Source organism: Psittacula echo, assembly GCF_963264785.1.
Source record: "Psittacula echo genome assembly, chromosome: 5".
Taxonomy (NCBI): domain Eukaryota; kingdom Metazoa; phylum Chordata; class Aves; order Psittaciformes; family Psittacidae; genus Psittacula; species Psittacula echo.
Window position 1 is genome coordinate 36,515,663 of NC_137739.1, and position 23,970 is coordinate 36,539,632.

Below are 23,970 nucleotides of genomic sequence, written 5' to 3' on the forward strand. Positions count from 1 at the left end.
TATGGGTGCATAAAGCTGTCCTTTAGACATGAAAAAGCAGTTATAAACATTTACTCTGAAATAACAAATAAGTATTCATTATTTAAGTGATAGGGACAGTGAAGCGGATCCCAGTTTGTTATAATTTATTTGACATTATACCACAATGCTATAACCAGAGGAAGACATGGAAAACATTTGGATCAAAGAACATTTCATTATAAACCTGTAAAACATGAAGAGTGCCAGGCTGAAACTCAACTAAGAAACCCAGCTCTTTGCCTAGATAATCAAATGTGCACTCACTGACAATTCCAGCATACAAATGCCAAACCTGTCCATGCTGTTTACATAGCAGTGTCTAGGAACTACATTTTGACTGGAAGTTGTATTATTTAACAGCCTGAACTCTGACAATGTCTTAAATCAGGCCTCAAAAATTCTTGAGGCTAATATCACAATTTAAAAAAAAGATTTATTTTTTTTCTTTTTCATCCCACTTTGGTGTTTTAAGATGGTAAACCAAGCTTATGTTTACAAGCTTTTTCTTACTACAGTAGGAATTTAGTTTTGCTCTTTGTAACGAAAGAGAAAAAGGAAACAGATATTATGTTAAAACTCACAATGAAATAGTGAAACTGGAAACAGATCAATACCAATGGTTATTTCTCTTTTTCAGAGTTTCTATACAGATGAAGACACAAACTTAATTAAAAAATGTAAACTGTATGTGGAGGATAACTGGAATAAATGTGATATGGTGACCATCTTCCTCTTCATAATTGGGGTAACCTGCAGGTATATATATCTGTTCCATGTGATGCGATCAGCAGCAGTAGTACTTGCTGAGATCTGATTCTTTCATGTGTTCTGCAGGATGCTGAACTCTACTTTTCAAGCTGGACGTACCATACTTGCCATTGATTTTATGGTGTTTACACTTAGACTTATACATATTTTTGCAATTCACAAACAACTTGGACCAAAAATCATAATTGTGGAAAGGATGGTAAGTGTGCAGTCTGCCCCAGATAAACACTTGTGCTTTCTAAATAATGGAGGGTAGAAAATCCTCTTTTTCCAAAGGAAATCAGTTTATGATCTGTCTTTATTTTTTACTTTTAGGGCTTCTCATTTTGCGTATGGTCCCTTATTTATCATAAGTATCAGATGTGGTAAATTTGAAATAGATCTTTCCAAAAAGCTCTGTAGTGTAATACACTGGTTCCAATTTACTAATCCTTGTATCTTACCTAATCATTTATCCTCAGATCTGGCAAATGAAGAGTAGAATATCTTTAACTTATTGCCATTCCTCCTACTTCATAAGCTGTGTGCATTCAGAGCAAAGACCTCAGACAGAAAATAGGCCATGTATGGAAGGGCAGAGCATTTACTGAATTACTCTGCTCTGCTTGGGGAAACAGACTGTTATTTGCAAGAAGTGTGAAAAAACTCTATGGAAAAAGGATAGTTGCAAGCTTCCCACAGGAGTTGTTATTGCATGTACTTTGTAGCTCTAAGTTACAATGAAAATATGTTAGTACTTTGTGAGCATATGCTGGAAGATGTTGATAAAACACTTTTATTTATTACCACTCTCCTGCAGGAAGTGAGGCATTAGGAGCAGAGGTACTGTGCTTGGGTATGCATTGGTATGTAGAAGTAGCTTCTTATTTAGGTATGTTAATCTTCTCAGCCAATTAACTCACCCTGCACTGACTAGCAGGAGTTCATCTAATTGTAAGTGCTATTATAGAATCTACAAATATTTGATTAGTGAATCACAACAGAGCTCAGTAAAAGCCCTACAGTCTAAACAATCCTATACATTGAATAAACATAACTACCAAGCTATTTGGATTTGTCTACAAATGTAATAACTGGCACTCTAACATGACATTTGCTTGGAGTAGCAAAAGGGTAAATGGCAAATAAATATTTGCTCTTGAACATTATCTAGCTTACAGCATTAGCAGACTTTTATTGTAAGAGAACAAGTCAGATCTACGGCTCCTGGTCCTTCCTTGCTGCATACCAAGCTAAACCTGGGCTCTGAACAAATATTGTAGTATGTCTATTATGTTGGCATCTGAAGTCTTATAAGGTAACACACAGATTAAGAAGATGCAAATAAGAACATAAACTGCAGCCTAGACAAAACCAGAAAATGGGACCTTTCATCTTCCCCCCATCCAAGCCATCACAATGCCTTAGCTTTGGTAGTTCAGTGTTGAACCTTACATCAAACGAAATAACACTGAAAGTTACTTCAGTAAATGATACCTTCTTGAGAGGTTCACCAAGTGGGTTCAAGCAAAATCATTTCCCTTACTTAAACAGAGAAGCAATCCAAGATTGCCTCTCACTGTCTTTCTCCTTTTTTAACCTTGCTACAGAATGGCTGAAACAAGTCTGGAAGCTGCTAAAACAGCAGTTCAACGCCAGAACAAGGCCTGTTCACAGAGAGACTGCAGACTGGAAAAATCATATTTCCAGGCTTGCCACTGCTCTCTCTTAGATACTGTGTTCCTTAATACAACTCCAGGTAACATCCTGGAGCTCTCAAATGCCTATGCTTTTGGGTAACCACACAATCCAATAATCTAATTGAAATCAATCTACAGACCCTAATGAACTCTGTCAGATTAGATGGGAAGAGGATGAAGTGTTCCTCTTCCACCAGGGAAAAATTATTGCACTTCAAATGCACATTAGATTTTTTTTTTTTTTAAAGAGTTTTAGGATTCAATTACTTCTGCTTCTGTAGAGAAACACAGTGTTTAAAAGCAGGAAGTCTTGAAAACAATCCCTCAGATGCATTACTTACTTAGCTTGAGAACATAAGACAGAAGCTACCTGATCCTTGCAGTCTTCAGTGCCTGCTGTGTCAATGGTTCAGTGTTTGTCACTGAGTACTGAGTGTAACCAGGATTCACTGCTGCAACAGAACTCCGGTAATTCACAGTGAAGCTGTCAATGGTACTGTGAGATCTGACAGAAAGTCTGCGTCTAAAAGGTACAATGAGATTCACCTAAAAGATGTGTATTTCAATATTAAATTTTAGATGAAAGGTTGAAATTTAAAACATCTCTTTATCTAATAAGCTATCAAAGTAAAATGCTGCTACAGCCCAAGAACAATATAACATTAAGATCAAAAAAAGGAATTCTGTGCACAGAACTGTATCCTATTCCACCTCCTTTAACCTAAACAAGCTTGTAAAGAAACAGAATTATGAGCCATTTCCATACAGAAAGACTACTGTTCTTTGACATTGCTATTACAGTCACCTCTCCTTCTTTTTTCCCCTTCCTCTCTCCTTTTTCAGATGAAAGACGTTTTCTTCTTTCTGTTTTTCTTGAGTGTGTGGCTCATTGCCTATGGTGTGACGACTCAAGCTCTACTCCATCCTGATGACAGACAAGCGGAATGGATATTCAGAAGGGTGCTTTATCGTCCCTACCTTCAGATATTTGGCCAGATTCCACTGGATGAAATAGACAGTGAGGATTTCTTTCTACCCTAACTGGGCCATTTTTGACTGCACACTTCTGATTAGAGCATGGAATTCCTTCCCAGTGTTGTTCAAGTCTTGGTCCTGCAGGCCAAAGTTTTCACACTACCATGATATAAATAGTGTATTTGCAAAGAGATAACAAGCATTGTGGAATTACATTACAGTACAGTTAGAGAAGCTGTTTGACATATTCACACAAGGATTTGCAGTTTTAAATGCTGGCATACATTCTGAAATAATAGCACCCTCCATACATTTTGGCAGTAGCTTAACATGACAGTATCAAAGCAGTACAGCTCTGACCATAAGCAAACACTTATGTTTTAGAATAAATATTCTTCTAAAGCATTTATTGACTCTGGAGGTAAAGCTGCCCAGATCAAATAAAGCTAGTAATTGCATGTGTGCAATATTTCAAACCAAACAACATAAAAATAATCACAAGACACAGAAATACTTGGACATGAAAGTTCAAAGTCAACATTTCTGATAGGTAAGCAGGTAAAATACAGAATAGGTCATCTCCCAAAGAAGTCTGAAGTAATGCCACAGCATTATGCTGGAATAACAGTGCTAAATGTCAGTGGCAATATTGAAAAGGATTCAAACTTGAGGTAATATAGAAGGAACCAAAAAAATCCCATAGACAGAAGCAAACCCGTAAGCATTCTTTTATGTTCACTCTGCTTAATAAGAAAAAGCATGTCCTAAAAAAGTCAAAAACGTCTAAGTGAGACGAGAGCAGAGGTGTGATTCATTTCACTTAACTTTAAATGCCTACAGCACGAGCATGCACAGCACAACCAGTCACTCTCATTCCCATTAAAGAAATTGGAGAGAAACAATTTTTGGAATTGGATTAATCTTATTTGGACATAGGTCAGATGTAGCATTCCCTAGAAACATGTGTTTCTCTCCATTGAGACTCCAAAGGGGTGTCTTCACCTGGATAAATAAAAGGTTAAAAGACAATGAAAAAAATATAATTAATTACACGGGCAACTTCCAGAAGGGAGTCATTTGTCCTAGGGCCCTCTAGGGCTTATTCTGTTTAGCATCTTTATGAAACAGAAAAGGAGATGGGTAATGAGGGGGACAAAATTTGCTGGCAAAACTGAATTACTGGGTAGTAAAAACTAAAACTGACACCTAAGAGTTGCAGAGGAGCCCCATGAGTGCTAAATCATCAAATGAAACGCATTGTAGATAAATACAAGGTCATGCACTTGGTGAAAGCAGTCCCAGCTGTGGTGAGCTTTGATATAACTGCCTGCTCTAAGGAATATGATTGTGGGGCTATCCATGGCAGTAGAGAAAAGCATTATTAGGGAAAAAATGGAGAACAAAAAAGTAAATATCATTATGCCGCTCTAAATTTGTGGATTTAATTCATAGCTGGAGACAGGATACAGGACTAGACCTGTAGTCTGATGCAGTAGAATCATTCTTACTAACCTTGACTGCAAGCCCAGACATACTTGACTGCAAGCCCAGACATAAAAAATAGTTTAAATTTAGAACAAAGAATCCCATCCCAGCTTTTACTGTGTTTTCTCCTCTAACCTTCATACTAGCATAAGGACTGAGAAGACACAAGTATGTGAGGGAACACAACTGATACTCAAAGGTGGTTTGACTTTGGGAGCTCAAAACTAGTCTAAAAAGGATGCAGCCTTTTCAATACAATCCTCCTTTGATGAATGTTACTAAGAAGACAGTTACAGCCTTGTCAATACAATCCTCCTCTGCTGAATGTTACTAAAAAAGCAGCTGTGACAACCATCTTGCCACTGATGAGCAACCAAGTTCTGGTGCAAATCTCTTGCACATTAAAACAATGTCTCTTCATGTACATGACATAACATTTTCACAGGTTTAAGACACTGGATATTAGTTCACATAAATGATCTTTCAACTGCAGAATTAGCTCAGTAGCTCAAGCAGTCAAAGAACTGTTCTTTTAGGGTTTAAGAGTCTCGTGTTTAGAGTCCTGTTAATAGTCAACAAAGGCAGTACAAAAATACTACCACAATACTGGCTTTAAGATTTTAATGACTGTAAAGTATTCCAAACAAAATTATGCTGCTATTTATATGCAGCCAAGATTAAATCTCATTTTAGTAATCATTATTATCACTGTCCTTGATTTGTATCTTAACAGTAAAGGTACTAAATACATGCACCTACTCATGTTGCTGGTTCTTAAAAAAAGACATGTTTAGAGTTATTAATTCAGTCTTTATTTGCATTGAAAAAGATATGAAATACATTACTTCAAACCTCAGGAACAATTTGTGATTCTTGCCGTTCTTTGTCGAAAGTCAGATTATTTTTTTCCAAAATGCAAAGCTTTTGTCTCCACTCACCTGTGGCAATAGGATTTGTCAAAACTATTATTTCTCTGTCATCCTTTGCAGCAACACGAATGTATCCCAGGAACTGTACATTTAATCCACTGGAGATTCTGCACAAGAACTTGCCATCATGTCCTAATAGCTATGCCAACTGGCTTGTCATACTTCTGTTGGTCATCTTCCTACTTGTCACAAATGTTCTCCTTATGAATCTCCTGATTGCTATGTTCAGGTAAGAGTGAGTTCAGTAAGTATCAAGACAGAGGCTGCAAAGGTTTAACTGAATGCCCACATTTACTACATTGCTGTTGGCTATCCATTTTGGAGTACAGTAGTAATTTTCCTAATTAATGCTATTTGAGGATTGATAGGTAGACTTCTGTGATCATATAGTTCTTAAGTTCTCATCATCCTCATTCAAGCCACAGTAAAGATGACAAAAAGCCTCTTTTACTGCTAAAAATTCAATTAAACATGCATCGAAGGGCCTGGATCCCTGGCTGTGCTGCAGCACCAGTCTGCAGGTGCAAAGTAGATCTAAACTTGGCAAATTTAACAGTGGGTGATCTGCACATAGAGGAAATGCTTGATGTCAACATGGCTAATTGGGTTGAAGAACTGACATGGAGTGTTTGAGGTGAAGAACTGACATGGAGTGTTTGAGGTGGAACTGCCTTTCTTTAAAAAAAGCCCCACAAAACTAATGTATTTGTTAATATTTGAAGACTGCAACTGCAATTATTTTAACATCTAAGCATTTGCACAAACTTTAGATTAAATTAACACTACTTGCTGAGCTTTCTGTTCCTTTTTTAAAGTAAATATGTGACTAAATTTTGTAATAATAAGTTTTAGCATGTTGCAGTATAAAACAGTTATATACCTTCCCCCCCCCCCCCCCCCCCCCAATTACAGTTACACTTTTCAAGTTGTTCAGGGCAATACAGACACCTTCTGGAAAATTCAGCGCTACAACCTGATTGTTGAATATCACGGCCGGCCTGCCTTAGCACCACCATTTATCATTATTAACCACATAACTCTGGTTCTCAGAAGAATCTTCAACAAAATGGAACATAAAAAGGAACATCTGGGTAAGTTGATAACAACCATCTAGAAACTGGAGACCCTGACACTCTTCTAGGACATACCGCATAGACAAAACAGAAGAGCAGTTTAGATTCCATAAGACAAGATTCACAATTTATTTTAAACAGAGTGCCACAAGACTACAAATGAAAAAAATAAGGCTTATATTGTATATTATAAAGTTTCCCACAATGCACTTCTCTATGCACCATAGTTATTACAGCAAAAGTGTTGATATACAACAGCTAAAGAGCTGGAGTGTGCCCAAAGAAGAGCAACAAAGCTGATGAAGGCTCTAGAGCACAAGTCCTATGAGGAGTGGCTGAGAGAACTGGGTTGTTTAGTTTGGAGATAAAGGAGGCTGAGGGGATGCGATGTCACTCTCTACAACTACCTGAAAGGAGGTTGTAGAGAGTATCAAAGTGGGTCAGTCTCTTTTCCCAGGTAACAAGTGATAGAATAATAAGAAATGGTCTTAAGTTGCACCAGGCATGGTTTAGATTGGATATTAGGAAACATTTCTTCATCAAAAGGGCTATCAAGCACTGAAACAGGCTGTCCAAGGAAGTGGTTGAGTCACCACTCCTAGATGCATTTAAAAGACATGTAAGTATGGCACTCAGGGACACAGTTGTAGTTGTAGTTGTAGACTTGGCAGTGTTGGGTTTACTCAATGATCTTAAGGGTCTTTTCCAGCCTAAATGATTCTATTATTTGATTTCTGAAGATATAACAATGGATAGGTTTAATGAATAGTTATTTCATTTGCTCCTGAGTTTTGGTAATTATTAAGTATGAACAAAACAAAAACAAAAACCAAATACCAAGTCTAAAAACCTACTAGGATCAGTGGAATTTCCCAATATAGAGATACAAATTGAGAGAGAGAAAATGCTTAGAGAAATCATGGTTCCTTAAAAGTTATAATTCAAAAGGCATATGAAGTTCACCTAATTACAGAAGGCATCTGGAGGCTTTCTATAGTGGTGGCAAACTTGGCCCAGCTAGTTTAATAGCATTTGATAACAAACAGATTTACTCCTTATGCACAGGCTGATTAATGGGCTTTGTAGCCCAACTGTAAGTCAGACTGGACCAATTCAGAGTCCTTTGACTAAGCCCCCTTTCAGACACACTCCTTCTAGCTATCAAAGCATACTGCTGAAGATTCTTACTAAAAAATATTGTTTTTCCCCCAAAGAAAGGAAGTACCTGACTGCTCAGATTATAGATTCAGTAGTATTTGGAGCATGCAGCAAGTATACCCTTTTACCAGTCTTTAGGAAGATACAAAACTAGTATGTTATATTCAAAATATGCCTGTGAAATTGAGGTCTATTGTTTGCTTGGACACTTGCCAACAACGACAGGCTTTATACTTCAAGGTGGAGGGATTTATTCAGTTTATCCTTCCTATTTATAACTGTTCTAATAAAGATGTTTACATGATGAAGTGCATCTGAACTTAAAGCTTTGCTAATTTAATACTTAGAGGCTAAAATATGTCTAAAGTCCAATCAGGTTGTAAATGAGTTTAAATGGAACCACAGAAATTGGTCCATGCGGTTCTTTAGAAAACTCAGGAGTCATATCCAACTGCAAAAAGGTCTATTGCCTTCCATCACAAGAGAAAAGAAGTGTAGAAAATACTTGTTTTACACTGTATTTTCATAACACGACACTCCTGCAATGGCAAAGGGCCGTTTTCTTTAGCATAGCAGCCTTCCATTACCAGTGTAAGAGAAAGAGAGTACAATATTTTTGGGTTTTTTTCTTCCTACAGAAAGAGATCTTCCAGTTGGCCTAGATCAAAAAATCGTAACATGGGAGCTGGTGCAAAAAGAAAATTATCTTATAAACCTTGAACGAGAAAGGAAAGAAAGCAATGAAGAAAGGCTGAAGGCCACATCTAATAAGTATGTTATTCTGACCCTCAATAAATGTACATTGCAAGTCTTCAGCTTTGAATGAGATAAGCATTCAGGTGCTTGTACTAAAATGCAGTTAGGAAATACGCAGTCCATGAAAAAATGTGCAAAGCCCACATCACTACAATATCAGATTTTTTGGCACTCCTAAGTATGTGCTCACCAACAGGGAAGGGCTGGTTGGAAATGTGATGCTCCAGGGCAGCCTTGGATGCAGTGATCACGAGATGGTCCAATTCGAGATCCTCAGGACAGTGAGAAGAGAGTGCAGCAAGCTCACTGCCCTGGACTTCAAGAGAGCAGACTTTGTCCTCTTCAGGAACCTGCTTAGTAAGGCTCCATAGGATATAGCCCTAGAGGGCAGGGCGGCCCAAGACTGTTAGTTGATATTCAAGGATCATCTGCTACAAGCTCAGAAGTGTTGCATCCCAACTAGAAGGAAGTGCAGCCCGGGAGCCAGGAGACCTCCATGGATGGATAAGGAGCTGCTCAGGAAAATTCAAAGGAAAAAAGAGGCTTATAGAAGGTGGAAGCAAGGACAGGATTAATAGAAAGGAAGAATACACGGATGTTGTCCAGGAAGCTAGGGAACTGGTTAGGAAAGCTGAGGCCCAGTTAAAATTAAACTTGGCTAGGGATGTTAAGGATAACAGGAAGGGATTATATAGGTACATTGTGAATAAAAGACAGACTAGGGACAACGTAGGCCCCCTCCGGAAGATATGGGGAGAACTGGCTATCCTGGATTTGGAGAAGGCTGAGGTTCTCAATGACTTCTTTGCCTCGATCTTCACTGGCAAAGGCTCTGACCACACCACCCAAGTCTTGGAAAGCAGATGCAGGGACTGTAAGAATGAAGACCCTAGGCCCACTGTAGGAGAGGATCTGGTTCGAGACCATCTTAAAAACCTAAACGTACACAAGTCCATGGGACCTGACAACATCCATCCGCAGGTCCTGAAGGAGCTGGCAAATGAAGTTGCTAAGCCACTGGCCATCATATTTGAAAAATCATGGCAGTCAGGTGAAGTTCCCGATGACTGGAAAAACAGAAATATAACCCCCATTTTCAAGAAGGGGAAAATGGATGACCTGGGAATTACAGACCAGTCAGTCTCACCTCTGTGCCTGGCAAAATCTTGGAGCAGATTCTCCTGGAAGGCATGCTAAGGCACATGAAAAACAAGGAGGTGCTTGGTGACAGCCAGCATGGCTTCACTAAGAGGAAATCCTGCCTGACCAATTTGGTGGCCTTCTATGATGGGGCTATGGAAGTGAGAACAGGGGCAGAGCAGTTGACGTCATCTACCTGGGCTTGTGCAAAGCCTTCGACACTGTCCCACATGACATCCTTGTCTCTAAGTTGGAGAGACATCAATTTGATGGGTGGACCACTCGGTGGATAAAGAACTGGCTGGATGGCCGCACGCAAAGAGTTGTGGTCAACAGCTCAATGTCCAGTTTGAGAGACCAGTAATGAGTGGTGTCCCTCAGCGATCGATGTTGGGACCGGTCTTGTTCAACATCTTTGCCGGTTACATGGACAGTGGGATTGAGTGCGCCCTCAGCAAGTTTGCAGATGACACCAAGCTCTGTGGTTCGGTTGATACGCAGGAGGGAAGGGATGCCATCCAGAGGGACCTTGACATGCTTGTGAGGTGGGCTAATGCCAACCTTATGAAGTTTAACCATGCCAAGTGCAAGGTCAGAGCAATCCCAGGCACAGTTACAGGTTGGGCAAAGAAGAGATTCAGAGCAGCCCTGTAGAGGACATGGGGATGTTGGTCGATGAAAAAATGAACATGAGCCGGCAGTGTGTGCTCGCAGACCAGAAAGCCAACCGTATCCCGGGCTGCATCAAAAGGAGCGTGACCAGCAGGTCGAAGGAGGTGATCCTGCCTCTCTACTCTGCTATTCTCTCATGAGACCTCACTTGGAGTATTGTGTGCAGTTCTGGTGTCCTCAGCACAAAAAGGACATGGAACTGTTGGAACAAGTCCAGAGGAGGGCCACGAGGATGATCAGGGGACTGGAGCACCTCCCGTATGAAGACAGGCTGAGAAAGTTGGGGCTGTTCAGCCTGGAGAAGAGAAGGCTGCGTGGAGACCTCATAGCAGCCTTCCAGTATCTAAAGGGGGCCTACAAGGATGCTGGAGAGGGACTTTTTTTCAGGGACTGTAGTGACAGGAAAAGGGGTCATGGGCTAAAACTTAAACAGGGGAAGTTTAGGTTGGATATAAGGAAGAAATTCTTTACTGTGAGGTTGGTGAGGCACTGGAATGGGTTGCCCAAGGAGGTTGTGAATGCTCCATCCTTGGCGGTGTTCAAGGCCAGGCTGGATGAGGCCTTGGGTGGCATGGTTTAGTGTGGGGTGTCCCTGCCCATGGCAGGGGGGTTGGAACTAGATGATCTTAAGGTCCTTTCCAACCCTAACTATTTTGTGATTCTATGTACAATTACAGATCTGTAAGCTCCAGCCAAATCTGCAGTCAAGCTGAATGAACAACATATTCATGAAGAAATGGTGGAAAAATACTTCCGTTGCTATACTGTAGTGCACGTACTTCCATCCCCCATAGATTTTTGAACTAGACTTTTGAATGGAAATTTGAGATATCTTCAATTATCCCCCAGCCCACAGATGCAGAAGAACAGCTGTGTACAGCTTTATGGCATGAGACTAGTTTTCCACACGAAATTAATGGTATTGGCTTTAAAATTGTATTTAATTGAGTCTCCATTTAAATACTTCTCTAAAATATCTCCCTACTAGGAATATCACTTAAATTAGCTTAGTATTCTAAAGAAAATTCCTAAATTATTATTCATAGGTCTAATCCTTTAAGTGAGACACTAAGTAGTTACCTGCAGGGAAAACAGAAACATCTAAGGCAATACTGAAAATCAGACAGCAAAGCATTATTTAAAGCAGCTTTTAATACCTGTTTCAGCCTTTTCCTCGATGATAAAACTGACTTCAAATACAGACACAATGGGTTTGAAAGTTGTCACAAGAAAGTTCCATAGAAACGTTCTTGTGCTGCCTGTTTTCTTTCCATGCTGTCTTTCAAAACAAACGCCATCTGTCTAACTCATCGAATAGCTGGCAACCAGAACAATGTACTTGAGTACATTCTGGGAGAATACTCTTCCCTCTCTAATCTACAGAGACTCCTACTTCTTCGTAATTTAAAAATATTTTGTTGGTTTAAACTTTATTCTTAAGTAGATCACTGACAAACCCTAGGAAGGAGAGCTCAATTGTTGAGGCCAAGTAATAAATACATGTGTAGCTGCTTCCAGAGGGGACAATTATGTTCTTTCTAGCTTTAAAACTAAGACACTTTATAGATAGTACATTCTAGATTAAGCTACTGCTTGGAGGGGAAAAGAATGAGTCTGGCTTTACAGTATTTCAGAGCCAGAAAGAGACTGGAAAAGGTTCAGATCAACACTGCTAAATCCGTGACTTTTTATCTTTGCTCTTAGGTGGCAGCAGTGTCTGTCTGAGATCTTATGAAACTCTCAGAAAGTGATTCTTTGAACTTTGCAATGAACTAATCCCAAAATGCATTAGACCCATCCAGTGGCAGCTTTTTCACACAGACCTGAACAGAACATAACTCGTTAGAAGGAAGCTTTGAAATAGCTGTTAGGACAAAGCAGAGAAGGACTGGAGGACCCTATAGATTATCAGCTGCTAATAAGAAGGAACTGATGGGAGAGGTGAAGTATGCAGAAAGCATGTGGACAGTATAACGATCTGGAGGCACTACACAGAAATTCTCTACACAGTCCAGCGAGGGGCCATGGCTCTAGTAAGTCATATGGGGTTCGCATTTTAGGATTTCTTCTGAGGTCTTTCCATTTTGCTCAGCATGTCTGCTTTCTTTCTACAGAGTGGATAATTTGTCTAAATATTTTAGCGGATTGAAAGAACAAGAAAAGCAGTTTAAAGCTATGGAAGCCCAGGTAAGCAACAGTTTTATGGGTATTTATATTAGCTTTAGGATTTCACCACGTTTCTCATTTAACAGTGGTTTGGCAGATCTTATTTTGGAATAATGGGAAGGAGAAATGGATCTGTATTACGGTTTCACTTACCTTATAGTTTTCTCTCTGTAAGAAACATTTCCAACCTCTGGTGGAAAGGAGAAAGGGGCATTTCTTGCTCTTTGCTAGCCTACTTCAGAAGTTTTTAAGGATGCTTCTGGAATGAAACGCTCTACCTTCCCCCCTCCATTCTCCTCCTTCTCACAACCTTTTCTGTCTTTAAAGTTGTCAATTTGGAAAATACACATATTCAGTAGGATCTGACCTAGACTGATCTTGGACATCAGTTTTTCTAATTTTCGTAGATATCAGCCTCTTACAGGAAAGTGTCTAAGATACAAACGTGAAGCACAAACAATAGAAGGAAACTTTGATGACAAACCCTTGAACTATAAACAAACATTTTTTTTAAACACCATTACCATGTGCTAAGTAGCACAACTGTTATTGTTTTCTTTGTCCCTACAACTCTCCAGTGTAACTGTGGCCTTGCTGGAAGTTCCTTATCTTAATATTCCCATCGCTGCTTCCCTGCCCTTTTTTATCCATTTTATGGCTTTCTGAAAAAAAGCCTGCTATTCAATGAACAATGTTGACACCAAATACTGGTCCAACAGGAACACAAAAGAAATGCTTTAATAAGTTTGTGCCAGCTCAAGATAATGCAATACACTCACAAAAAAGGGAATGTACTTAATACAAATCTTCCTTCAGGACAGTTCAACTATTTCTTAAATATATATATATATATATATATATACATACACATAATGTGGTCTCTCTGATGCTGCTTCAATGTGCTGCCTGGATTATCATTCTTAGAAATTTAAGAATAGATAAAGTACTACAAAAATGAGCTGATGTAGAAACCACTACCTATTTTGTAGATTTGCCACTGTACAGCTGTTATCTCCTCCATGGTAGAGGCTTTAACCAAAACCAACCTCTTGTGCAACCAACCAGTTCCACACTATACATGTAAGTATTGAAAACAATTATGGAGAAGCTAATCACCACTGAACAATTTAGTTAAAAAATGAAAGGGCCTCTATACAGATTGAGAACTTTGAAGTAACATATGGCAAAGGTTTTCAAAATTCCCATGTAAATGAAAGTTAGACTAAACCTAGTCTGGAACTAAAGATGGTTTTAAAGCCTTTCTGAACTGAGGAAGCAGCTGAGACTTGCTTAAGGCAATTTGGGTGAACATATACAAAAGGTTAGGCTGTTTCCCAGCTCTCCTTCATCTGGTTTTGTTGATAACAGACCTAACAAGGAACAAAATATTCATAATTCAGAATGAGAAAAAAATACCTTTTGCAAAATATATTTAAAAGCTTTTGGCCAAGTGCTTATTGTGAGTTAGAATGATCTCACCCAACTTTAAGCATGTTAGTAAGTATCTGTTTGCCACATGATTTCTGAGAGGATTGTCTTGGGCTTTTCTTGAGCTAATGAAATAGTCTGAAGTATTACCAAAACTTTAAATATATGGATAATGATAATTGTTAAAAAGAAAATCAAGGAAACCACCTACTTTATTGTAATTAATACAGCTCATTTGCCTTCAGAGCTGCAACTGTTCCTGTCAGTTAAGAATCTTATCCTGTGACCCAGGGCTCCACTGTTCAGAGTTCAAAATACTAGAGACAGACTTTTTCTCAGCACCACAGGATATCCAACACAATAAAGACTTTGGATATTCTTCTTAATGATCTATTTCAGTATTCACTATTTTCACAATATTCACCTATTACTATTATACAAAAAGCCCTGCAAAAACCATAAACTGAACATGTACATACTTCATGAGATAAAGAAGTAGCTGGAAACTCTGTTGTGACATGACAAGGCCTCACATCACTCAGACTCAAACTAAACCTCAAACTTGGCTTTTCTTAGAAGCTTATAAAACACATATGTAAATTGCTTAACTATCAATATTCCAGTAAGAAAAAACATCCTACAGCATGTTCCACAGACATATTACTACCATAACTACATAAATAGAGATATTGAGAAACTTCAATAGCTGAAAAATAAAGAAGAAAGCTATGTTTATCATTTACTGAGCAAGTGCAAAGTAATAGAACCAACAGGATCTTTTTATTGTGGATTATCTTCAACATTTTGAAGATTCTTAAGCAATTACTATTATGTGCCCCTTTCTTAAGGCTTTTAAGCAAGCATATGACTTTTACAATCCCGCTAGGTGTGATGACTGCCGACACAGAAGTGCATTTGCCAGAAAGAAGTGAAAGAGAAGAGTGTGCGGATCAGTTTGAGGCTGACATCACATACATTGATAATTAGATTTTATTCTCATCTCTTCAGATTAAGCCTTTTGTCCTACTCTGTTTAGCAGCAAAATCCTAATCTCATGAAAGCCTAAGGCTCGGCTTTCAAAGCCTTTACAGCATCCACTGTCAGAGGGCTTCTTGGTCTTCCTCCTTCAGTTTCTTGAGCTTTCTTCCCTCCTGCTTCTATATTGCTCAGTCCAAAACTCCATTCCACAGATCACACAAAAAACTTTCTCCTCCAGCATGACTCAACCATCTTATTTTCTAAACACGATCAGCCTTCTGTTCTCCAAACACCCCACCCTCAATCCATCGTCATCATTGCTCATTTCTACAATTCTCTGTTCAAAGAAACCTCCCTTTGGAAGGGTGATCATTTACACACTAAAAACCAAGCCACTTCCTTGGCCAAGAAAGCAAGCTTTAATTTGAGTTGCTTAGAAAGGAAATCAAGCAACAGTTTCCACAGGAAAGGGCCTGGGACATTGAACCATTACGATTCATACAGTTCCTGGAGTTCTTACAACCCTTGAACAATTGCACTCACCGCCTTCTCTTCCCATGCTGGCTTCTGAGAGATACTCATCTGCTAGTATTCCTTATTGAGGGCTCCTGCCTCATCTCCAGAAACTGGAATCTCATCACACAGTCCTCAAGCATGCCGTGGCTTGCATTCACTTCCCAAACACAAAGCAGGTGACCCTCCCACAGGCTGACCCCAGCCTCCGCTGCTTGCTGTTCTGTTCCAGTGCCAGATCCTAGCTGCTGTCAGCTTGGTGCTGCTAAAGGACTTTTCCTTTATGTGTCATACCACATGAAACACTGCATCTGCAGCTAAGCCATTTTCTGATTTCACTTTACTTTTCTCTCTCAAAGATCAGGGTGGAAAAAAAAAATGACTTGGAAACTTTAAAGCAGCAATGTGTAGCAAGAATTTTCCTACAGACTGTGAATTTGGGCTGTGCCATTTTTTTCATTACTTAAACTGGCATGTACAGCTTTAGCATAAAAAAAGATAGCTGGCTTTAATAGAATTTTGTATGAAAAGCTACATCAACAAAATGAATGTCATTACCGCCCTTTAAAGGTAAATTTCTTTGGAATAGTATCAACAACATCAGAAGTAGGAAGGATTGGGTTGTGGTTTTTCTTACACTGATAAGTTTCAACTGAACTTCATTTGATCATGCATGTAACACTGCTTCTATGCAACATGAATGTAGCTTGTGCAAAAGCTTTCTCTATTACCAGAGGTGGCGGAAGATCTCAGATCTGATAAAAATACCTTTCCAGCACTAGTCCTTTATTAATAGATAATAATCGTGTTACGATGTCTTCATAAAACAGGCATTTGTCTGGTTTATTCAGCTGTGCCCCAGACCTCAGTGACCCCATTAACAGTGACAAAATCTTGGTATTGTCCTACCTGTTCCTCACCCCAGGCAAGCATTAGTCATAAATACAGTAAGTTTGTACTGAGCTATATGCTTTGTTAGGAAATCACACCTATCTTGCAACCACCATGCCCTGCTTTTGGCAGCAGCTTCCATTCTGAAACAGCTACTATTTTAATTGTGATCAGCCACATTAATTATCCACTTGGAACCAAAATCCATCTGTTTGGAATTGCTGCTATGTCCCACACACATGCACTGTAACAACTGATGTATTTGGCAATGATCCATTAATTAACATGCATCAAACTGTATACTCATGAGAAAATACATTCTGCTTTTAAAATTAAAAGGCAAATTTCAAAAGATGGAACAATATTACTTATTTTGCACTGTTTTCTGCTTGTGCTGGCAAATGATGCATCTGTTCAAACACAAAGATACAAATCACTTGGGCCTACCAGTCAACTACTGGTAAGATGCCGACATCCGCCTCCCCCCCCCCCCCCCCCCCCCCCGAAGAAGTAACTTCTTAAAACATCCTTCAGAGTTTAAGCAAGCACAGTTTAAAAAGGTCTAAAATTAACAAGGTCACAAATTCTAAAGAAGTACTCATTCACTACACAGCTTTGGGTTTGGTTAATTCAGAATACTGGCAAAAAAAAAAATGTCAGTCCAAACTGACCTGAACTAATTTGAGTTTCAAATCATACAGCCTTTCAGGTTTCGACCTTATTTATAAAATTTATTAACATTCTGTGTGAAAAACTACTACATTTGACATTCATTACAATGTGACTCATTGTATAAGGTGACTCATCCTATGAGGTGATTCACTATGTATTGTCAAATGATTGAAAATATTAAAAATGTCGATTTAGGAATCTAAACTAAGACTTGAGGGAGAAGTTACAAGATGTTACATTACTGTAACATTCTAGAAGATTTTCAAGAGAATTCTCAAAATAAACTGAGTATTTGTTAAAACTCCTCCAGCTGTGTTTATCAGCACGGCTCAAAGAGATGATGAAATCCAGTTACCACTGAAAATTTACTGAATCCCAAAGAACAAAAGAGTATTCGGTTCTGGTATAAATACCTCATTCCCACCAAATCAACACACATTATCAGTGTGGAAGCAGCGCCATCTGGAAAGGACATACAAACGTGCAGGCTAAGAATCATCACATCATACAATTATCATCATCAAGGCAAAAAGCTGCTGCCCAACTTCACAACTGAAGCTACTGCAAATTCTGACCCACACTCAACATAGAGAGACTTTGCTGAAGCCATCCTGAGCATGTCTTCAGCAGATGTATCCAGCTGTACTTCTCCAAAGGAAACACTGTGGGTTTTTAAATCTTTATCATTTAACACTAAATAAGGTAAACATTAAACCCCCCAAAATACTGGTTTTGCCAGTTCTCACCAGTCCCTCCAAACTCATGATTGGGTGCTGCTGTGCCTTCACTCTCAATGGCAATGAGAGACTGATGTATTGAAGTGGGAGGAAAACAAATAACAGAAACAAAGGTTAAAAGGTTTTAAAGGTGTTCCTCCCTGGGAGAGGGCCACAACAAAGCACATCCAGTGGAAGACTAGGCTTTTATTTTCATTGTTTAAAAATCTCTACACCATGAACTCATCGTCATTGTTCCAGGATTTGGGAACCGCTCCGAATGTGGGTGTTAGAAGGAAGCCTTTCAGCTAACACACCTTTCTTTGGCTACTTCAGTTCCAGCACAAACCCCAGGCAGCTGCTCAAGCAAACAAAGCACACCTTATTCTTTCCTGCAACTATCCTGTGCCCACAGACTTCTCAGGAACATGAAGTCTGAAGTGTTTGGTTTAGGGAGCTTAATTTCTAACAGCGTAAAATGTTCTTGGTGGTCACAATGCAAACCGCTGGACAAAAAGCTATCATGTGGTTTCCAGACCAGAGAAAAAAAAAAGTCAAGAGAAAAAAAACCCAGACATATCCGAAGACAATACAAGTTCTTGGATGTTTCCAGTGAGCTCATTCTTCAGGACTCTTCCTCCTCCCCTTCATCGTCTGCTTTAGGTCGGAAATTTTTCCTATTCTTTTTCTTACTGCAGTGGAATCCAACTGTTCCCACCGACAGCTCTTCACCTGCACCACTGAACTTTGCACTAAGATTACCTTCTGCATTCAGGTCCCCTGCCATCATGCACTCCTCCTCCTCTGTTGCCTTACCACTTCCACTGTCTAGGTGTCCCAGCTCTACCTTATCTTCCTCCCTCAAATCATCAGTCTTCCTAAGAGATTTTCCCTTCAGATCAGTTTTCACATGTTTCTTATCATCCTCTCCTGCTGCTGCTGTTTTCTTTTCCAGTCCATCCACACCCCTTTTTGCTGGTTTGGAGAACACAATCCTCCCAGCTCCACAGCTGGAAGGGTCCTGGTTGAAATATGGGGTGTAGCTATCTTGGGTAGCTGAGCTTTTTTCCTTCCCTCTTTTCTTCAGACCCTCTAGAAATTCCATGGCCACTGCCCTGTTAGTCTTGTCACTAGACTCTGAAACTCCATCTAGGCTGTATTTGGTCCAGCGCTCTGGGTGTGCCACATAGTCAGGCACTGCAGGAGAGGTTTTGGGAGCCTGCACTGCTTTGACTTGCTTTCCCAGGCTCTCTAGAACAATGCTACCTGAAGCTGTGGTTGGAGGCAATGGACGTTTAAACCTCCCATCAACAACATTATCTTCAGGCATTGAGGGCACAGACAACTTGGCCGCCTCCTCCAGGCAATCAAAAATGCTCTGGCTACGAAGGGAGAACACAGAACTCATGCCCCTCAGATGGAATGGCTGGACAGGAGATCTGTGACTGCTGTTTGAAGAGTCAGGGGTCTCCGCTGATCTGTAATCCCCATCATCTACAGACGGCTCCTCAGGAGATATTGTATCTACTTCTGCTTCATCTGCTAACCCCAAATCATCAGAATCAGAATCGCTGAGCGACAGTGTGTCTGAGGGTACAGCTCCTTCGTGGTCTTTGGCCCCACCAGCTGCTATCCCCAGAAAGGGTTCACCTGCATCCTGATCTCCCATCTTCAAGCTGCCACTCCACTGAGGTCTTTGATGTAGGCCCAGAAACAGATGCAAATATGGGTTTCAAAACGACCAGCGAGTTTAGTGCCTAGAATACAAAGGAGCATAAGAATTCAACTGTGAAATGAGAACCAAGTATGAGACTATCAATCTGTGCTGTGCAAAACAATTACTACTGCAATATAACAGGCAGCTGCACTTCAGGGACTCCTAAGCAATTTCTTTCAAATAAAAACATTATTTAAGGAATGAATGCACATTAAGAGTTACACAATACCCAATACAAGAATTTGAAGTAATTAAAAATAGTGCTGCCCACCGATTTCATTAAAGGTTACAGCAGGTCCAATTACTAAAAGATGAGCATAAAGATGAGCAAACCCGAATACCCGTAACTGTCTTACATATCTTCCAAGAGACAGGAATGACCTCTCCAAATTATACCCTGTGGATACTGCATCTCCTGTCCCAGTAATCATCACATTCTGCCTGTTATAAAGGACACTATCACTTGTCAAGGTCAGTGGTACAGAAGCCACAATATACCACGGCTAAAGTTTCAAGATTGCTTTAAAGTGATATAAAGTACAAGCTCCACTTCTTCCTTAGGTCTAAACTCTCATGTTATTATGAGATTCCTGGAATCAGAAAATGAGCCAGCTCCAGAAATCAATCCCATTAGATTAAGAAGAATAATCACACATGCCATGCTTGGCATGGAAACAAGGGGAAGGTGCAACCAAAGGTTTGCAAAAGCTGGCCCTTCAGTCAGCAAAAATACAGTGCAATTTAAAGCCTGACTCAAGTAGTGGTTGGAATACCTGATTCATTCTGCCACCTGCTTGAAGGGAACCTTGCAGAAAACAGGTGTTGATAATCACACTACCACTGGCCAGGCAATCAGTGTTGGCAAACATACTTCAGCTCAACTCACAAAAACGTGAGTTACACAAATACACCTAATATATTATTAGAATATGCTCAACTACCTAATTATAGGTTCTTCTGAAAAGATGCAGTAAACAGACATGGCAAGTCTGTTAGTCACTCACTTTCTCTTGAGACTGAGTCAGCTTCCCCTCCTGAGGGTCAGTTAAAGCCACCAAAGATCTCAGCACTTCCACCCTAGAAAACAAACATTTCCATCAAGATACTGGAAATGTAGTTTTAAAATGAGTTTTAAAAATAATCCCTTCTCCCTGAGTCATCGAAAGCTGCAAAACTCAGTTCTAAATCTGACACAAACTCGTGCTGGTATAAAAATCTGTAGATATTCCTGGATTTTTGGCAAAACAACAACACACAGCCTAGTAAGGCAGCACCGCTATATTTACTCAACCTCCAGATTCACACCGCCAACCTTATTCTGCAGAACAGAAGAGAGGCTTTAAAAACTAAAAATTGTAATTTGCATGTGCAGTTAACCACTACAAAATGTACAGTATTAAATGCAGCGAAGAAAATGTATAAATAATAGTGATGCATCGCATGTATTAAGCACTTTTAAGTACTAACACCATGGCTACCACAGAGTTCTGTTTTCAAAGAAAGGTTGTATTCACAGTTAGGGTCAGATCTTCATGAGGCATTAAACGTAGAGAAACTTCTGAAGAATTCAACAGACCAAATGCTGTGTTCCATGACAAAAGGGATCTGATGACTGCTTTGGAAAACCCTGCCTTCAGTGTAACCCCTAAACAGTATCTAATAATCTGAGTAGTTCCTTTGTTCAGTTTTGTAACACATGAAAAGTAATGATTAGTATGCAAAAGAGACATCGAAGCACAAAATTGGCTAAAATAGCTATTGCAGATGGCAATAGAAGTGTTCATCACATGCTCATCATATCTCTTGTCTGAGGACAGTTGCACAGAAACAACAAAACTGGTTCTAAGGGGGCATTTGAGCCTTAAAAGTGTTAGCAGCCAAACGTACTGGCTCTTATAGCACACCAGACAGACTCACAGGTTTCTTATGGTGAAGTGATCACTGCACAACTCAGGCAGGACGGCATCTCTCTGGATGAGAAGGTCCCCACCAAACTCTTCCATCCTGGTCTTACTCAAACAGTCTCTGTGTGTCTTTGTGCAATCTATGAGAAAAAGAGAGACCCTTGCCATTCCAAGTCACAGCCACGAGTCTGCTCTGACTGCAGAGGCAGCGCTGCAGCAAAGCCTGCCACCAACCCCGCACCAACAACACCACGGGCCTTCGGGGCGGTGCTAGCACAGGCCACCACAACGGGTAAGGAGGCAGCAGGCCCAGGCCCTGGCTCACACCTCCAGCTGGCAAGCGAAAACGACAGAGCCCGGGACCTGGCTCAGCGCCACAGGTGCAGCCCACAGCCCAGCTCCCTTCCCCGGGCCGGGATCCCGCTGGATACGAACACACGCACACACGCACACCCGCGCAGACCTCTCTGCACGCCAGGGCTAACACCCTTCTCTAGCCCCCACACCTTTTTCCTCACGACACCGGGGCGCCTGGAGCCCCACGCTCCAGCTCAGCGCCGCACAAGGAGGCCGCCAGATCGCCGCCAAACCGCCACCACGCGCGAGCACACACTGGGAACTGCCTCATACCCGGACACAACGCGGCCTGAAGCTTCCTCCACAGCGCCTACCTGCCTTTCCCGCCGCTCCCCGCACCTCCGCCCACGGCCGCGGGGCATGCTGGACACTGAGTCCCTATCGGCCGCCACGAGACAGAGGTGAGCAGCGAGAAGACTACAACTCCCAGCATGCAAAGCGGCGCGGAAGGGGAGGGAGACAGGAGGCAGTGGCCTCTTCCCGCACCGCCTCCCTCCTTTGCGTCCTGGGAGTGATAGTCGCTCGCCTCTACCTCAGAGGGGGACATTTTGAGAGCCGAGAGCGGGGGAAACATGATGAAAACGGGGCTGAGCGCTCCTCTCCGCCACCGTGGTGGTGGACTACAGCTCCCAGGGCGTACCGCGCCGGCCGCCATTTTGCAGCTTGTGAGGAGATGGGGGGCGTTGGTGCTGCCGCCTGCGCAGAGGCGAGTTTGGGGCCTCATCAGTGCACCCCGGAGAGCCTGGGGTGCTGGGTCCGCCGGTGCGGTGCCTGAGGAACGACGGCCGCGGGGCGGGCTCGGTACCGCCTCCTTGAGCTGTCTGGAAAGAAACATGTCAAGCAGAGCATTTTTCTCATCAGAAAAGCAGGGTTTGGCCACAATGAAAACTTCAGAGGAAGTACCTGGTTTTGTTGTTGGGTTGCTTTTATTTTTTTTTTAATGTATTTATTTTCTAACCAGAAAACCCCAAGTCACTTGGGGCATAAAACCATAAAATCCATCAATTTAAAAAAAAAAAAAAGTTTCCATTTTCTGTCCCCCAAGCACATATTTTGTGCATGTGTTAAGAAGTGGAATCGTGGCTGAAAATGTTTTATTGGTGTTGGCCAATGATGTCTGATGCTGATTTTTTTTTTCTTGTTTCACATTTTCAGTGGAAATACATTTCCCAAACGGCTGCGATATTTAGCATGTATTAAAAAGACCAGGTTTGCAGTGCCTGGGAGCTGTGCCAGGACGTGGCCCTGCACCTTGCAGGGCTCATCGCCACCCTTTCCCTGGCTGCTGCTCTCTTAACTGTCTTGCCGGAACCTGTGGCTTCATCATTAAATTAATTCCTGCAAAGGCCATGAGCCTGTAAATGTCACAACTTCAGGTCACTCCATTCTGAGGGATTTGCTATAGGCCATGAGCAAAGCTCATCTATGCTATCATTCTGCAACAAAAGAATGATACAATCATAGAATAGTTTGGGTTGGAAAGGACCTTAAGATCATCTAGTTCCAACCCCCCTGCCATGGGCAGGGACACCCCACACTAAACCATGCCACCCAAGGCCTCATCCAACCTGGCCTTGAACACCACCAAGGATGGAGCATTCACAACCTCCCTGGGCAACCCATTCCAGTGCCTCACCACCCTCTCAGTAAAGAATTTCTTCCTTAGATCCAATCTAAACTTCCCCTGTTTAAATTTTAACCCATTACCCCTTGTCCTGTCACTACAGTCCCTAAGGAATAGTCCCTCCCCAGTATCCTTATAGCCCCCCTTCAGATACTGGAAGGCTGCTATGAGGTTTACTAGTTCTACCAGTGCAAGTGCAAATGCTAGATAGCTGAAGATTTACATGCGTGGCTTCTGCAAACACAACTGGTGGTTGCTTGGAAACTTGTATTTTTCAGGCAAGAGATTGCCCTGTGGTATGGCTGCATGTATGGTAATGTACTGTCAGAGCCACCAAACGGATACAGT

The 23,970-nt window shown here is 41.0% G+C and overlaps 2 protein-coding genes across 4 annotated transcripts in view; one reads left to right on the top strand and one right to left on the bottom strand.

Annotated features, from left to right (window-relative positions):
- TRPM5 (transient receptor potential cation channel subfamily M member 5) overlaps positions 1-15,305 on the top strand; it is a gene marked incomplete at its 5' end in the record, with an annotated part of 42,436 nt that extends 27,131 nt beyond the window's left edge. The window contains 9 exons of the mRNA XM_080617862.1: positions 659-777; positions 856-988; positions 3,312-3,486; positions 5,918-6,086; positions 6,770-6,948; positions 8,727-8,859; positions 12,771-12,843; positions 13,812-13,902; positions 15,137-15,305. Coding sequence (XP_080473988.1) covers positions 659-777; positions 856-988; positions 3,312-3,486; positions 5,918-6,086; positions 6,770-6,948; positions 8,727-8,859; positions 12,771-12,843; positions 13,812-13,902; positions 15,137-15,237 — 1,173 coding nt within the window. The 3' untranslated portion in view covers positions 15,238-15,305. The remainder of the gene's footprint in view (positions 1-658; positions 778-855; positions 989-3,311; positions 3,487-5,917; positions 6,087-6,769; positions 6,949-8,726; positions 8,860-12,770; positions 12,844-13,811; positions 13,903-15,136) is intronic.
- Positions 15,306-17,184: 1,879 nt separating this feature from the next.
- On the bottom strand, positions 17,185-22,364 carry TSSC4 (tumor suppressing subtransferable candidate 4). 3 transcript variants are annotated; one of them, XM_080619061.1, is made up of 4 exons: positions 22,313-22,364; positions 21,655-21,781; positions 20,742-20,814; positions 17,185-19,777 (listed from the first exon to the last, which is right to left on the bottom strand). In XM_080619061.1, the coding sequence occupies exon 4, from the start codon at positions 19,687-19,689 to the stop codon at positions 18,646-18,648; it is 1,044 nt and encodes a 347-aa protein (XP_080475187.1). In that variant the 5' UTR covers positions 19,690-19,777; positions 20,742-20,814; positions 21,655-21,781; positions 22,313-22,364; the 3' UTR covers positions 17,185-18,645. The 3 variants fall into 3 exon arrangements, with proteins under 3 accessions (XP_080475187.1, XP_080475186.1, XP_080475188.1); XM_080619060.1 differs by lacking the exon at positions 22,313-22,364 and adding an exon at positions 22,148-22,311; XM_080619062.1 differs by lacking the exons at positions 20,742-20,814; positions 22,313-22,364 and adding an exon at positions 22,148-22,311.
- Positions 22,365-23,970: the final 1,606 nt, after the last annotated feature.